The 12,826-nt window shown below is 74.5% G+C and overlaps 2 protein-coding genes across 2 annotated transcripts; one reads left to right on the forward strand and one right to left on the reverse strand.

The window, feature by feature from the left end:
• Positions 1 to 9,386: 9,386 nt before the first annotated feature.
• Positions 9,387 to 10,154, reverse strand: AURANDRAFT_21714 (hypothetical protein; the record flags this gene model as incomplete). The annotated part of the gene is made up of 1 exon (XM_009036359.1): positions 9,387 to 10,154. A coding segment is annotated over one exon (768 nt), but the record flags the coding sequence as incomplete, so codon positions are not given.
• Positions 10,155 to 12,288: 2,134 nt separating this feature from the next.
• On the forward strand, positions 12,289 to 12,705 carry AURANDRAFT_62167 (hypothetical protein; the record flags this gene model as incomplete). Its single annotated transcript, XM_009036059.1, has 2 exons — positions 12,289 to 12,485; positions 12,567 to 12,705. 2 exons carry the CDS (start codon positions 12,289 to 12,291, stop codon positions 12,703 to 12,705), a joined length of 336 nt encoding a protein of 111 aa, XP_009034307.1.
• Positions 12,706 to 12,826: the final 121 nt, after the last annotated feature.

Genomic DNA, 12,826 nt, shown 5'->3' on the forward strand with positions numbered 1-12,826 from the left:
GGCCTCTTGGATGAGCATTTTCGCTCGGTAGTGGAGAGGGCGTCTGCCAGACCGTCGTTGCCGCCGCCACGGCCGCGAGCGGCGACGTCGCGCTCACGTCGACGATGATCGACGCCGTCGGCTCCGTCGTGAGCGGCCTCGACGTGGACGCGTCGCTCGTCGAGCAGACTTCGTCGGCGCTCCTGTCCGTCGCGGCGAACGGCTCTGGCCTCGCCGTGTCTGCGGCGGCGTCGGCGCTAGATTCGGCGCTGGGGCTCTCGTCGTCATCGACGGGGATCGGCATCACGGCCATCGCGGCCGCCGAGCTTGGCAACACGCTCTCGAGTCTCCTCGGCAGCACGCTTTTTGTCGCGGAAGACGAAAACAGTACGAATGCGACGAGTGCGGGCGCCTCGCTCGGCGCGGCAGTAGACGGGATTCTCTCGGCCCAGCTCTACGGCGCCGTCGCCGGCGAATACGCTCAATCGATCGCGTCGGCGAACTTGCGCAGCTCGGCCCAGCGGCTCAGTCCGAACGCAACATCTCCGGGGGAGACGCGGTCCCTTGTACTCGACAATTCCGCGTCGGCCGTGGAGCTCCCGGCGAGCCTCGCCGGCGACGGCAGCTACGACGCGTCCCTCGCCGAGTACACGTCGGACCCGTACGCGGGCGAGAATCGCGGCCCCGCGGTCACATCGAGCGTCACTCGCTTCGGCCTGTCCACGTCATCTTCGGACGAGGCTTCAAGCCGGCGTCGAGCACGTCGCCGCGCCCTCGCGGCCGCCAACGCCACCGTCGGCGCGGGCGGTCCGTCGGCGATCGTCGCGCTCGTCATCGCTGGAGGCATCGCCGGCCGCCCGAAGCCGCCCGGCGCCAACCTGACCTGCGCGTGCGGCTTCACGGGGAACGTCAGTTTCACGTGCCCCGACAACACGACGATAGATCACGCGTGCGACGGGCTGCCGGGCGTCGAGGCGGTCACGTGCCCGGCCACGGAGGACGCGTGCGCTTCGTGGAACTCGAGCTCCCAAGCGTGGCTCGCGCAGTGCGAGACCGTGCAAGGCGCGGGGGGCACGACGACGTGCGAATGCGGCGTCGACACGGCCGGCGACGCTCCGCCCCTCGATTACTCGACGAAGGAGGAGAAGACGGACGCGGGGAGCGTCTACTTCAAGAACCTGACGGAACCGCCGGATCTCAGCCGCGCGGTCGTCATGATCTACGCGCTGCTCGCGCTGTTGTTAGCCTGCGTCGCCGCGCACGCGTACGGTCTGCGATTGGACGCGCGCGACGCCGCGGCCGCGCGCGCGGCGTCGGCGGTCGCCGCGGCGTCGGACGCCGAGGACGACCCCTACGAGGGCCACGACGACCACGACGTGCTGACGGCCGGCTGGAAGCGCAACTTCCTCACGGGGATGGACCTCGGGCACCCGTTCTACGGGTGGTACACGCTCTACTCGGCGTCCGTCCCGCGGCCGTTCCGCGCGTGGTGTTGCGGCTTCGAGATCCTCGTGTTCATGTACGCGCTCGCGTTCGAGACGAACCTGCTGTTCCCGGACGTCGAGGAGGAGTGCGCGGCGAGGCTCACCCGGGAGACGTGCGCGTCGCTCAAGACCGCGCTGCGCGGAAAGTTCCGCGGCACGCACGTCGAGTCAGCGCCGCTCTGCCAGTGGATGCCGTGTGCGGAGGCTTGCGTCATGGAGGAGCCGGGCGAAGACGAGATGAGCCCCATGTCCGCCGCGCGGCGTCCCGAGCGCGGCCCCGCGCGCCGCGACGACGGCCGCGCGCGCAGGTACTACCTCATACTCGCCGGCATGTTCTTGGCTCTGCTGCGCGCGCGCCGCGTCGCGATCGCGCGGAGCGAAGCGCGCGTCCGATGATGCCTCCTCCCCCCGCAGGCCCGTCTGCAAGATATTCGCGTACCTCGCGGAGACCTACCTCGTCGCGCCCGTGCCCCTGGCGCTGCGGTGGAGGCGGGGGTCGGCGTCGCCGGCGGGGCCGCCGGCGGCCGCGCGCGTGGCGTCGAGCCCCGAGGAGGAGCCGCGGATCCCGACTCTGACGATCGACTGGGACGAGGCGGGCGCGCTGAAGGTCGACTGGGACGAGACGGGCGCGCCCGAGGCCTCGCCGGAGACGTTCTTGGACGCGAGCTCTCTGCCAGGGTCCGGAGGCGAGGCGAGGGCCCGCGTCGACGCGCTCTTGACCGCGGACGCCCTGCAGGGCGTGCCGCTCGACGCGGGAGAGAGCCCGGCGCTGAACTCGGAAGGAGGGGCGGCGGGCGCGGACGGGATGCCGCCGAGTCGCCTCGGCGATGGGATGGCGTGCGGCGGGTTCGATTCGGTTCGATGCGACGCGGCGGCGTGCGTCGGGCCCGGGGATGCGGGCGCCACGTCGTGCCTAAGCTCCACGCTGGACGACGCGTTCGCCGTGCCATCGAGGACCGCGGCGTGCCTCTTCGGCCTGGACCGGCTCGAGGACGAGGCCCCGCGCGTGAAGGTCCCCGCGGCGCGGCCCGCGGTGGCCGAGGAGGCCGCGCCCGTCGACGACGGCGACCTCGTCGTGCCCGAGATGGGGGAGTGGGTCGAGTCCCTCGTCGGCGACCTCGACGCCTGTCTCGCGCGCGAAGACGCTGAGCCGCTTGCCTCGGGGCCCGGGCGAGGCGCGACGGCGTCGCCGCGTTTGTCGCTCGCGTCGCTCGCGTCGCGCGGCATCTCGAGGGCGTCCTTCGCCGCGCGGCGGGCCACGAGCCGCCGCACGCTCTGCAGCGACAGCTCCAAGACGACGGTGCGCGACTGCGCGGAGATGCTCGCGCCCACGCTCGCGCGCGCGGTCGTCGCGCGGAGCCGCGAGCTGCGGCGCGCGGCGGCCGCGGCGACGCGGAAGGAGACCGCGCGGCTCCTCCGCGAGCTCGACGCCCACCTCCTCGAGGCCTGGGGCTTTCACGAAACGCGCCAGATCTTCGTCGCCAACGTCGAGGGGGTCGTCGTGAAGCGGCTCGGCCGCGCGGCGCGCTGGCACGCGGAGCTCGAGGCGCTGGACGACGCGAGCGCCAAGGAGCGCGCGGCCGTCGCCTACCTCCGGGCGGAGATGCTCTCGAAGAAGGAGCGGACGGTCATGACGACGATCGCGGAGCGGCTCCAGGGCGAGCTCGAGGCGCCCGAGGAGCCGCCGGGGGCCGCGCCGTACGTCGCCGCGTGGGCCGGCGTGCTCTGCGTCGTCCTCTACTGCTTCTACTACCTCCTCACGACGGGATCCCAATTCGGGCGGAAGAAGACGCGGCTCTGGCTCGAGGCCGTGACGTTTTCCCTCGTGCTCTACTTCGTCTTCATCAAGCCCATCGTCGTCCTCCTCATCAGCGTCATCATGCCCAGCTTCGTGGCCTCGTCCGTCGACAAGACCAGGAGCCCCCTCGACCACCCGCGCTACCCCTTCGAGACGCCGCTCCCCGAGAGCTCCGTCTTCTACCTGCTCCGCTGGCACCCCGAGCTCAACGGCACGCGCCTCGCGGACCACGTCGCGGCCGAGGCGAGCGGCGCGCCGCGGAGCGCGCGCGACGGGCTCACGGACGCGCGCGTCGCCGAGATCCACGGCGCGGCGATCCCCCGGACCAGCGCCGCGGCCGTCGTCGTCGCCCTCCTCGCGCTTCTCTTCGGGCTCCACGAGGACATCCAGGACACGATCATCGAGGAGGTCTTCACGTTCCTGCCGCTCGCCTCGGGGTTCGTCGCGGAGCGCACGCCCGGGCTCGAATCCGCCGGGGAGGACGTCGGCGCAGCCTTTGGTATGGTCGTCGTCGGCGCGCTCGTATACGTCGCCTGGAAGGCGTACCACGCGTGCGGGAAGGCGACGACGCGCGCCGCGGCGGCGCTCCCGCGTCGAAAGAGCGACGCGAGCGGGCCCGCCTTCCGATGGCCCGAGGACAAGGCACCCCCGCCGGACGTCGCCGGCGAGGACGAGAAGTCGCCGGAGGACGCCGTCGCCCTCGTCCTCTTCGACGGCGGCGGCGACGGCGACCGCGTCGAGGCCGCGCGCCCGGACGACGACGAAGCGGCGGCGGAGCGACCGGACGACGCGGCCTCCGACGGGGAGTTCCTCGACGACGAAGAGATCTTCCTCGATGCCGACGTCCAGCGGGCGGACGAGGCCGGCGCCGCGGACGCCGAGGAGCGCGGGGCCGAGGCGGCGGCGCGGGACGACCACGAGGCGGGGGACGCCGAGGAGCGCGGGGCCGACGCCGCGGCGCGGTCCGACGAGGCCGGCGCCGCGGACGCCGAGGAGCGCGGGGCCGACGCCGCGGCGCGGTCCGACGAAGAGGCCCCCCGCGCGCGCGGCCGAAGCGCGACCCGGGGCGAGGGCCGGAGCCGGAGCCGGAGCCGGTCGAAGAGCCGGAGCAGGAGCCGGAGGCCCGGCCACGGCGCCATGCACCGCGCCCCGTACGTCGTCAAGGCCAAGGGCGCCGTCGTACGCGACGGCGTCGCGCTCGACAGCGACAAGGTCACGAGGCTCGCCGCCGGCACGGAGGTCGTCGTGACCTACGCCAAGCAGCTCCCCGACAAGAAGACGAGGTACCTCATCGTCAAGCCCGTCGTCGGCTGGGTGTCGCGCGGGGCGGTGGCCGAGGCGCGACCGGCGCGAGACGACGACGACCGCTGATCGCGGCCATGTGTATCGTAAGTGTATGTGTCCTACGACGTGGCTGCGACGGCGCCTCTGGGGCGACGGCCGGGGAAAGATTGTTGCGTGTTCAAGCTGCCTTCAAGCTTCTTTCAAGCTTCTTCAACTGCCGGTGGAGCGGGAACCGGCACCGCGCCGGTCCGTGTTGGTTGGCATGAGCATCGGTGCACATAACCCGTTCGAGGACACTCTGGAGGGTGAGCCGCCTGCCGAGGAAGCGGTGGAGCCAGCAGCGTCAGCAGAACTGCCCGCAGCGGCACCTGCCGCGCCGGCGCAGCCAGCGCCGCCGCCGTCGCCCGCGGAGCCGGCACCGCCAGCGCCGCCGCCGACGGCGCCAGCGCCGCCGCCGCCCGCGGAGCCGGCACCGCCAGCGCCGCCGCCGACGGCGCAAACGCCGCCACTGCCCGCGAAGCCGGCGGCGCCGGCGCAGCCAGCGCCGCCAGCGCCGGCGACGGACCCGGACGCGCCCGCGCGGACCGTCGTGCTCTTCGAGAACGAGCGATTCAACGCGCTGACGCGGCGGTGGTCGTCCGCGAGCCTTTTGCCGACGGACCGCCGCGCGTTTTCGACGGCGACGGGCGCCAAGTCCTGGCGCGACCGGGCCGAGGCCGGGGCCTGGCTCCTCGGCCGCGACTGGGCCTGGACGGGCGACTGGGCTCCGGGCGGCTGGGAGCACGCGCGCGACTTCTCCCGCGCCGCCTTCGACGACGCGCGGGCCGCTGCGGCGACGTTCGACTTCGTGCGGCGGCGGCGCCTCGAGCGGCCCGCGGCCTACGCCAACGACGTGTCCGCCCACGCGTGCGTCAACGTCGACGTCGAGGCGGCGGCGCGCGTGCGCGCGCGGCTCGGCGACGCGGTCGCGCGCGCGTGCATCGTCGCGGGCGGCGACGACGCCGACGCCGACGTCGCGGGCCGGCGCTGCCGCGGCTTCGCCGAGGAGCTGCGCGACGCGCTGCTGTCGCCGAAGGCGGGCCGCGCGTTCGGCGCGCGCGGCGCCGCGCTCGTCGCGGACGTCGACGCCTTCCTGGAGGCGGCGCGGCGGAAGCGGTCGGGCCTCGGCGCGATCTTCGCCCGGGCGCCCGACGCGTCGCCGGCGGCGGTGCAGGCCCGCGTCTCCGCGCTCCAGACGTCGGGCGCGCTCCCCGCGGAGCTTACGGCGCTCGCGCGCGCGTGCGTGCGCGCCTACGACGTCGACGGCGCGGGCGCCTGCGACGGGAGCCACGCGCCGCGCGCCTGCCCTTTCGCGGCGGCGCGGTGCGCCAACGACGGCTGCGCGGCGATCTGCAGCCGCCGCGCGCTCCCGGCGCACGACGCGGCCTGCGACTTCAAGCGCGAGCGTTGCGCCTGCGGCGTCATGGTCCAGCGCTTCCGCCGCGACGACCACCTCGCCAGGGACTGCGCGAAGCGCCTCGTCGACTGCCCCTTCGGGTGCGCGCACCGGCTCCCCTTCGAGGACCTCGGCGCGCACCTCGACGAAGCCGCGCCGGCGCACGCGCTCCTCCTCCTGAAGCAGCTGGACGCGTCGAAGCGCCGCGAGGCCGCGACGCTCGCGCGCCTCGACGAGATGGGGACGGCGCTCGCCGAGGAGCGCGCCGCGCGCGCAAGGACGGACGCGGCGCTCGCGGGCCTGACGGCGTCGCTCGAGGCGACGCGGCGGCTGCTGCGGAACACGACGGCCCAGGCGACGGAGGACCTCAGGAGCGAGACGAAGAAGACCGCCGCCGCGGCCGCGGCCGCGCAGCGGTCCGCGGACGACGCGCGGCAGAAGATCGCCGCGCTCTCCGGGGACGTCGCGCGCCTCGACGCCGCCGTCCAGCGGGGGGGCAGACCTGTCGCCGGGCGGCGATAACCGAATTTTACCCGGCGGCGTCCGGCGGCGTCCAGCGATAAACAAATTGTGCCCGTCGCGCGCCTCGACGCCGCGAGCGGGGGGGGGCAGGCGATAACCGAATTTTACCCGTCGGCGTCCGGCGGCGTCCATGACGTCTCGCCCGTGTCCGCGTTGAAGTAGTAGGCGTTGCCGTCGTCGTCGTGCGCGAGCTCCCAGCCCGGGGGCAGCGGCGGGTCGCCGCGGCTGCCGCGGCCGCCGCGGCTCGGGCGCCGCGAGCCCGGGGCCTCGGCGACGGCGCGCGCGGCGTCGCCGCCGGCGCCGCCGGGCGCGGGCGCGGGCGCGGGCGCGGCGCCCGGCGCGTCCGCGTCGCCGGCGGCGGCGTCCGCGGGCGCCTCGTCGGGGCCGGCGTCGACGGCGCGGCTCGCCTCCTCGGCCTTGCGCGCCTTCTCCTCCTCGACGCGCTTCTTCTCCTCGGCCGCGGCCTCCTCCTTGACCCGCTTCTTCTCGGCCTTGCGCGCGGCCTTGCGCTCCGCGCGGCGCTTCTCCTTCTTCTCGGGCTCCTCGTCGGAGTCGCCGTCGCTCGACTCGTCGTCGCTCGAGCTCGACTCCTTCTCCTCCTCGCGGATCCAGTGCATGCGGCCCGCGCGCATGGCCGCGACCTCGACGAGCCGCGCCTGGTCGCCCCACTGGTCCTTCGTGAGCACGACGTCGTCGGCGAGCGCGCTCGCCGCCGTCGCCGCCGTCGACGCGGACTGGGCGCTCGCGTCGTCCGCGGGCTTCGTCGGCGGCGGCGGGAAGGCCGCGGAGGCGCGCGCGTCCGCGGGGCGGCTCGGCAGGTCCTCGCCCGTGAGGTTCGCGTAGTGGGCCCGGCCGTGGACCGCGCGGTACTTGGCCGGGTTCGCCCGCTGGTCGCGCATCATGGCCAGGAACCGCCGCCAGAAGTCCGCGTACGCGCTCAGCCGCTCCGGCGCGGCGACGGACGCGGACCGCGACCGGCGCTTCTCCGGCGCCGCGGGCGCCGCGTCCGCGCGGCCGCGCTTCGGCGACTTCGCCTCGGCGCGGACGCGCCGCGTCTCGAAGGCCGCGGCGTCGCGCTTGTCCGCGTCGCGGTCTAAGACGGTCCGCACGTCGACGGGGGGCCTCGGCGGCGGCGGCGCGACGAAGAGCTTGCCGGGCAGCACCTGCGACATGAGGAGCGTCTTCGCGACGGGCGTGAGCGCGGCCGACGGCGCGAGCCGCTCCTGCTCGAAGGCGAGCACGGCGTCGCCCTCGAGCCACTTGGACGCGACGGCGAGCGAGTCGCGGACGCCCTCGCAGTACGCGCGGACGCGCGCGCCGTCGTCGTAGTCCTGCGCGGCCTCGTCGGCGGACCGCGGCGGCCGGAAGACGTGGATGGGCGGCAGGGGCGGCAGGTCCAGCCGGTCGCCCTCCGCCGGTGCCCTCTTCGCCTCCGGCGGCGCGCCGGCGGCGTCCGCCTTCTTCGCCGCGACGGTCCCGACCTCCTCGACGGGCGGCACGTACACAAAGGACTTGTCCTCGCGCGCGCGCGCGTCCACGGACCGGTGCCGCCGCGACGCGAGGCGCACGTACTGGGCTTGGCGCATGACGCGCGCGCGCGCGTAGAGGCGCTCCGGCGCCGCGAGCGACGCGCGGCGCAGCAGGTGCGTCGCGGCCTCGGGGTCGACGTCGCGGAGCGCGCGGTGCCGCGCCTGGAGCACGAGCAGGCACACGTCGACGTCGGGCACGAGGCCGAGCTCCGTGCGGTGGTCGCCGCCGGCGGGGAGGCCCCACTTGTCCGCGTATAACGCGAGCCGCGCGGCGTCGAGCCTCTCGGACCGCCGGTGGCGCCGGTGCCACTGGCGGAGCGCGCGCGTGGACCGGAGCCGCACGTCGCAGGACGCCATGTTCGGGTCCGGCGCGCCGGACATGGCGCCGATCTGGCGCAGCGCCGCCGTCTGGCCCTCGAGGGCCTGGAGCGCGACCTGGAGCTTGAGGTAGCGCCGCGCGGCGAACGACTCCGCGTCCGCCGCGGCCATCCGCGGCGCCTCGAGGGCCTCGGACTTGCGCCGCGCGTAGGCGCGCGCGTTGCCCCAGACGGCGCCGGCGAGGCCCGGCCCCGCCCACGTCTCCGCGGCCGCGAAGCGCCGGCAGAACGCGAGCGCGGCCTCGAGCGCGGCGACCTGGGCGGGAAACGGGTGATGCGACGTCGCTTCGACGTGAGCGTGCCGCGCGCGCGCGTTCCAAAGAACCCATCCACGCTTCGAGAGCGCTCCGAGAGATGATCGCTCGTCCAAAGGTCAGCCGAAACGAGTGAAAACCGGCCGAGAGAGGAGCCTTTGAAGTTGGGCGCGTCGCGCGCGTTTCCCGCCCCGGCGGCGACGCGCTGCCGCGCGACGACGAAGCGCGCGAAGCGGTGGAGCGCGCCCGCGGCGCCGGGCACGCGGGGGTCCTCGAGGAACTCGGAGAGGCAGGGCATGCGGCAGCAGTCGTCGCGGAAGCCGCACTCGCAGAGCGTCTGGTACGCGCCGGAGCACGGCGCGTCCGAGTCGAGCGGCCCCCGCGCGGGCATGGCGATGGCGACGGCCTCGTCGACGGGCACGACGTCGTGGCCGCCGTGGCAGAAGCGCGCGCACCAGGTGCACACACTCAGCACGTCGCAGGTGCGGCAGTAGAGCGGCGCCGCGGCGGCCGCGGCGGCTCTGGGCGACCCGAACGCGGGGAACCGCGGCGACCGCGGCGCGGACCGCACGCAGCCGTAGCCGTATGTCGCGACCGTCGCCGCCCGGCGCCGCGCCGGGCCCACGTGGGCGTTGGGCGCGCCCACGGGCCGCCGCTCGACCGCGCGCGCGCCGACCGCGCGGTGCCGGAGCGCGACGCCGAGCGTGTGCTGGTCGCCGCCCGCGACCTTGACGAACTGGTGGGGCGAGTCGACCTTCTTCGGCGCCACCCTTAGCCGCGCGTCGCCGTGGCCGAGCTCGCCCTGCCAGCCCTTGCCCCAGGCGTACAAATCGCCGTGGACCGTGAGCGCGAGGCTGTGCGCCTTGCCGCACGCGATCTGCGCGACGACCTCGAACTTGGGCATCTTGACCTTGCGGGGCACGGGCGAGTCCACGACGGCGTCCGTGCCGAGCTGGCCGTTGGCGCCGTAGCCCCAGGAGTAAATCGCGCGGCGCACGCCCCAGGGGTTCACGAGACCCGGCGGGACGGCCTCCTCCGCGAGGACGAGCGAGTGCGCGCCGCCGAGCGCCGCGCCGACGACGCGGCAGCCCCGGAACGACGGCGGCCACTCCGTGACGAGGTGGGGCCTGCGCTTGTTGAGCGTGCGCCGCAGGCCGAGGCGCCCGTGCGCGCCGCGGCCCCACGTGTAGACGCCCGGCCGCTCGCGCGCGTCCTCCGTCGCGTCGGCGACGGCGAGCGAGTGCGCGTCGCCCGCGGCGACGAGGCGCACGCGGAGCCGCGCGACCTGGAAGAACGCGACGGCCGTCGGCTCGAAGCGGTGCGCGTAGTCGTCGTGGCCCAGGCGGCCGTCGCGGCCCGCGCCCCACGCGTAGAGCGCGGACCGCGCGTGGCCCTGCGTCGCGCAGAGCGCGAGCACGTGGGCCTTGCCCGCGGCGATGGACGTCACGCAGCGCCGCGCGAGGGCCGGCACGAGCGTCGGCGCCGCGCGCATCGTCACGCGGTCGCCGAGGCCGAGCTCGCCGCGGTCGCCGCGGCCCCAGCTCAGCACGCGGCCGCGCGAGTCGCGCCGGAGCGCCGCGCACTCCTCGACGAGGCAGGCCCGGAGCCGCGCGACGGCGTCCGCGAAGCCCACGCGGGGCCGCCGCTCGTAGGCGACGACGGTTTGCACCATGCGCTCGAGGCCCACGCGCGCGCGCGCGGCCTCGGCGTAGGCGACCTCGCGCGCGAAGGAGCAGCGGTCGCTCGCCGCGACCTCGACGACGTGGACGTCCGCGAGCCGGCCGTCGCCGCCGCCGCGGACGACGCCGCTCGGGAACGTCGCCACGGGGTAGCGCAGGTAGCGCCGCCCGCCGGACGCGAGCCAGCGCGCGAAGCTCGACGTCTCCGCGTGCTTCTTCTTCTTCTTCTTCCGGTCGTCGCCCTGGCCGGGCGCGCGCACGCTCGTCAGCATCTTGCCCGCCTGGGCAGGACAAGAGAGATTCAACGTCGCTTCAACGTGAGTGTTCCGCGCGCGCGCGCCCCGGAAAAAGCATCCACGCTTCGAGACCGTTCCGAGAGATGATCGCTCGTCCAAAAATCAGCCAAAACGAGTGGAAAACGACCGAGCTAGGAGGCTTTGAAGTTTGGAATTTCGCTCTCTTGTCCCGCCCCGTTGCCCGCCTTCGCCGCGAGGCGGCCCTCCTTCTTCCGCCGCGCCTCGCGCGCCTTCTTCTTCTCGAGCTCGGCGTAGGGGTCCTTCTTGAAGACCGTGAACTCGACGTCGCTCTCGTCCGTCGTGTCGTCGGGGTGCGCCTTCTCCTTGGCGCGCTTGGGCTTGACGACGGGCAGCCGCTTCGACCCGAGCTGGCCGTCCGCGCCCTCGCCGCAGGCGAAGACGATGCCCTCCTGGTTCGCGAAGAGGCTGTGGCGCCGCGACCCGCAGACGTCGACGAACGGGCTCCGCCGCCGGCTGTACGCGACCTCGCGCGGCCGCCGGTACGAGCAGAGGTCGCCCGTGCCGGACCGGCCGCTGCCGCCGTTGCCCCAGGCGACCAGCATCCAATCCTCGATGCCGTCGCCGGCCTCGTAGGGCGCCCGCTTGCTGAAGGCCTTGTCGAAGTTCGCGGGGCGGCTCAGGTCCCGCGTCCGGCCCGGGACCAGGTCCAGCGGCCAGCCCTCGGTGTAGCGAGCGATCATCTCGCCCTTGGTCCGGTGCAGCGCCATGGTCTGGTGCTGCCTTTTGCGAGAGGCCTAGGGCTGCCTTTTTCGAAAGCTTTAGGGCGCGGGCGGGCGCGCTACCATCGCGTTTGTAAAGCGCTCCAAGGGCAGGCCAAGACCGCAGCCAGCCGCCGGGGGCCGAGCCAGCCAGCCAGCCAGGGACGTCCAGTCCACGAAACGACCCCTCGCTACAACCTCTACAACGCGCGCCTACGGCGCGCCGCGCCGTCCTGGGGCGGCTGCGGCGACCGGCTGGCCGCCGGCCACGCGCGTCGGCGCTCGCGCTTCCGTCACCCCCGGCGGGCCACTCCGGGCGCCTAACTAGATTTTGACATGATTCCCGCACGAAAATCGCAAGATTTGCACATGCAACGTCTACATTGAAGAAATGGGTGGCTGTCAGCGACCGAGCCAGCCAGCCAGCCAACATTTACCTTGCGGTCTGCCAAACCGGCTCCCGGTAAGGATTGTTATCGTGGACTGCCCTAGAGCGCTCGACGCTCGACGCTGCCCTGCACTGCGCCCTTGGCCTACGGCACCCCTGCTTCAGCATTGCCTTCGCTGTTGAAGCACTGCGCGACTGAGGTATGATGACTCTGCCCGACCCCCCGCCCGGCGAACTACCCCAGACGCCGCCGCTGCGTCCTCGTCGCCGCCGCCCGGAGCGATCGCCGCGCACGCGACGCGTTGCTTCGACGGCTCGCGACGCGGCTCTCGCGGAGCTCCGCGGCGCTTCGCGGCGCTTCGTCAGCGATGAGACGTCGCTGGAGCCGCGCGGCGGCGCCGCGACGGTTGCGTGCGGCCGGCGGCGCGCACGGCTCGCGGCGGCGGCGCGGGGGGCGCCGCCGGCTCCCGCCCCGCCCCGCCTCCCCGTCCCCCTCCGGCGGCGTCCGACGGAGTCGCGACCGCGATCCCCCGCTCGCAGAAGCATGGCCCGCCTCCTCCTCCTCTCCCTGGTCGTCGCCTTCGCGGGCGCCTTCGCGCCGTCCACGCTCGCGCCGCGCGCCGCCGCGCTCACCGTCGTCGACGGCCGCGGCGACAAGCGGACGAAGCGGGGTAAGGTCTACGCCGGCTCGAACGGCGTCTCGCGATCGAAGCCGAAGAAGTCGGACGACCCCGTGGACCCGTGCGCCGCGCGGCGCCGAGGGACCGCGCGGACGCGCGAGGCGGCGGGCGCGCGCCGCGGGACGCGCGCGGCTCCCCGCAGGTACTTCTCGATCCGCGAGTGGGGCAAGGCGCAGGACCCGCCCATGAGCGTCGAGGAGGTCGTCGCGTCCAAGGTGGCGGACCTGAACAAGGTCGCCATGACCCAGGAGGAGCTCATCGACGCCCTGACGCCCTTCTAGGCCGAAAGCCGAGACCCCCCCGGCGGCGAGCCCCGCCGCCTCCTGTCCTATAACCGAAAGCGCCCCGTCGCTTAGCTCCGTCGGCGCTGCGCCGAGCGCTGGCTGCGCTCGAACTTGTCCG

Source organism: Aureococcus anophagefferens, assembly GCF_000186865.1.
Source record: "Aureococcus anophagefferens unplaced genomic scaffold AURANscaffold_4, whole genome shotgun sequence".
NCBI lineage: Eukaryota > Pelagophyceae > Pelagomonadales > Pelagomonadaceae > Aureococcus > Aureococcus anophagefferens.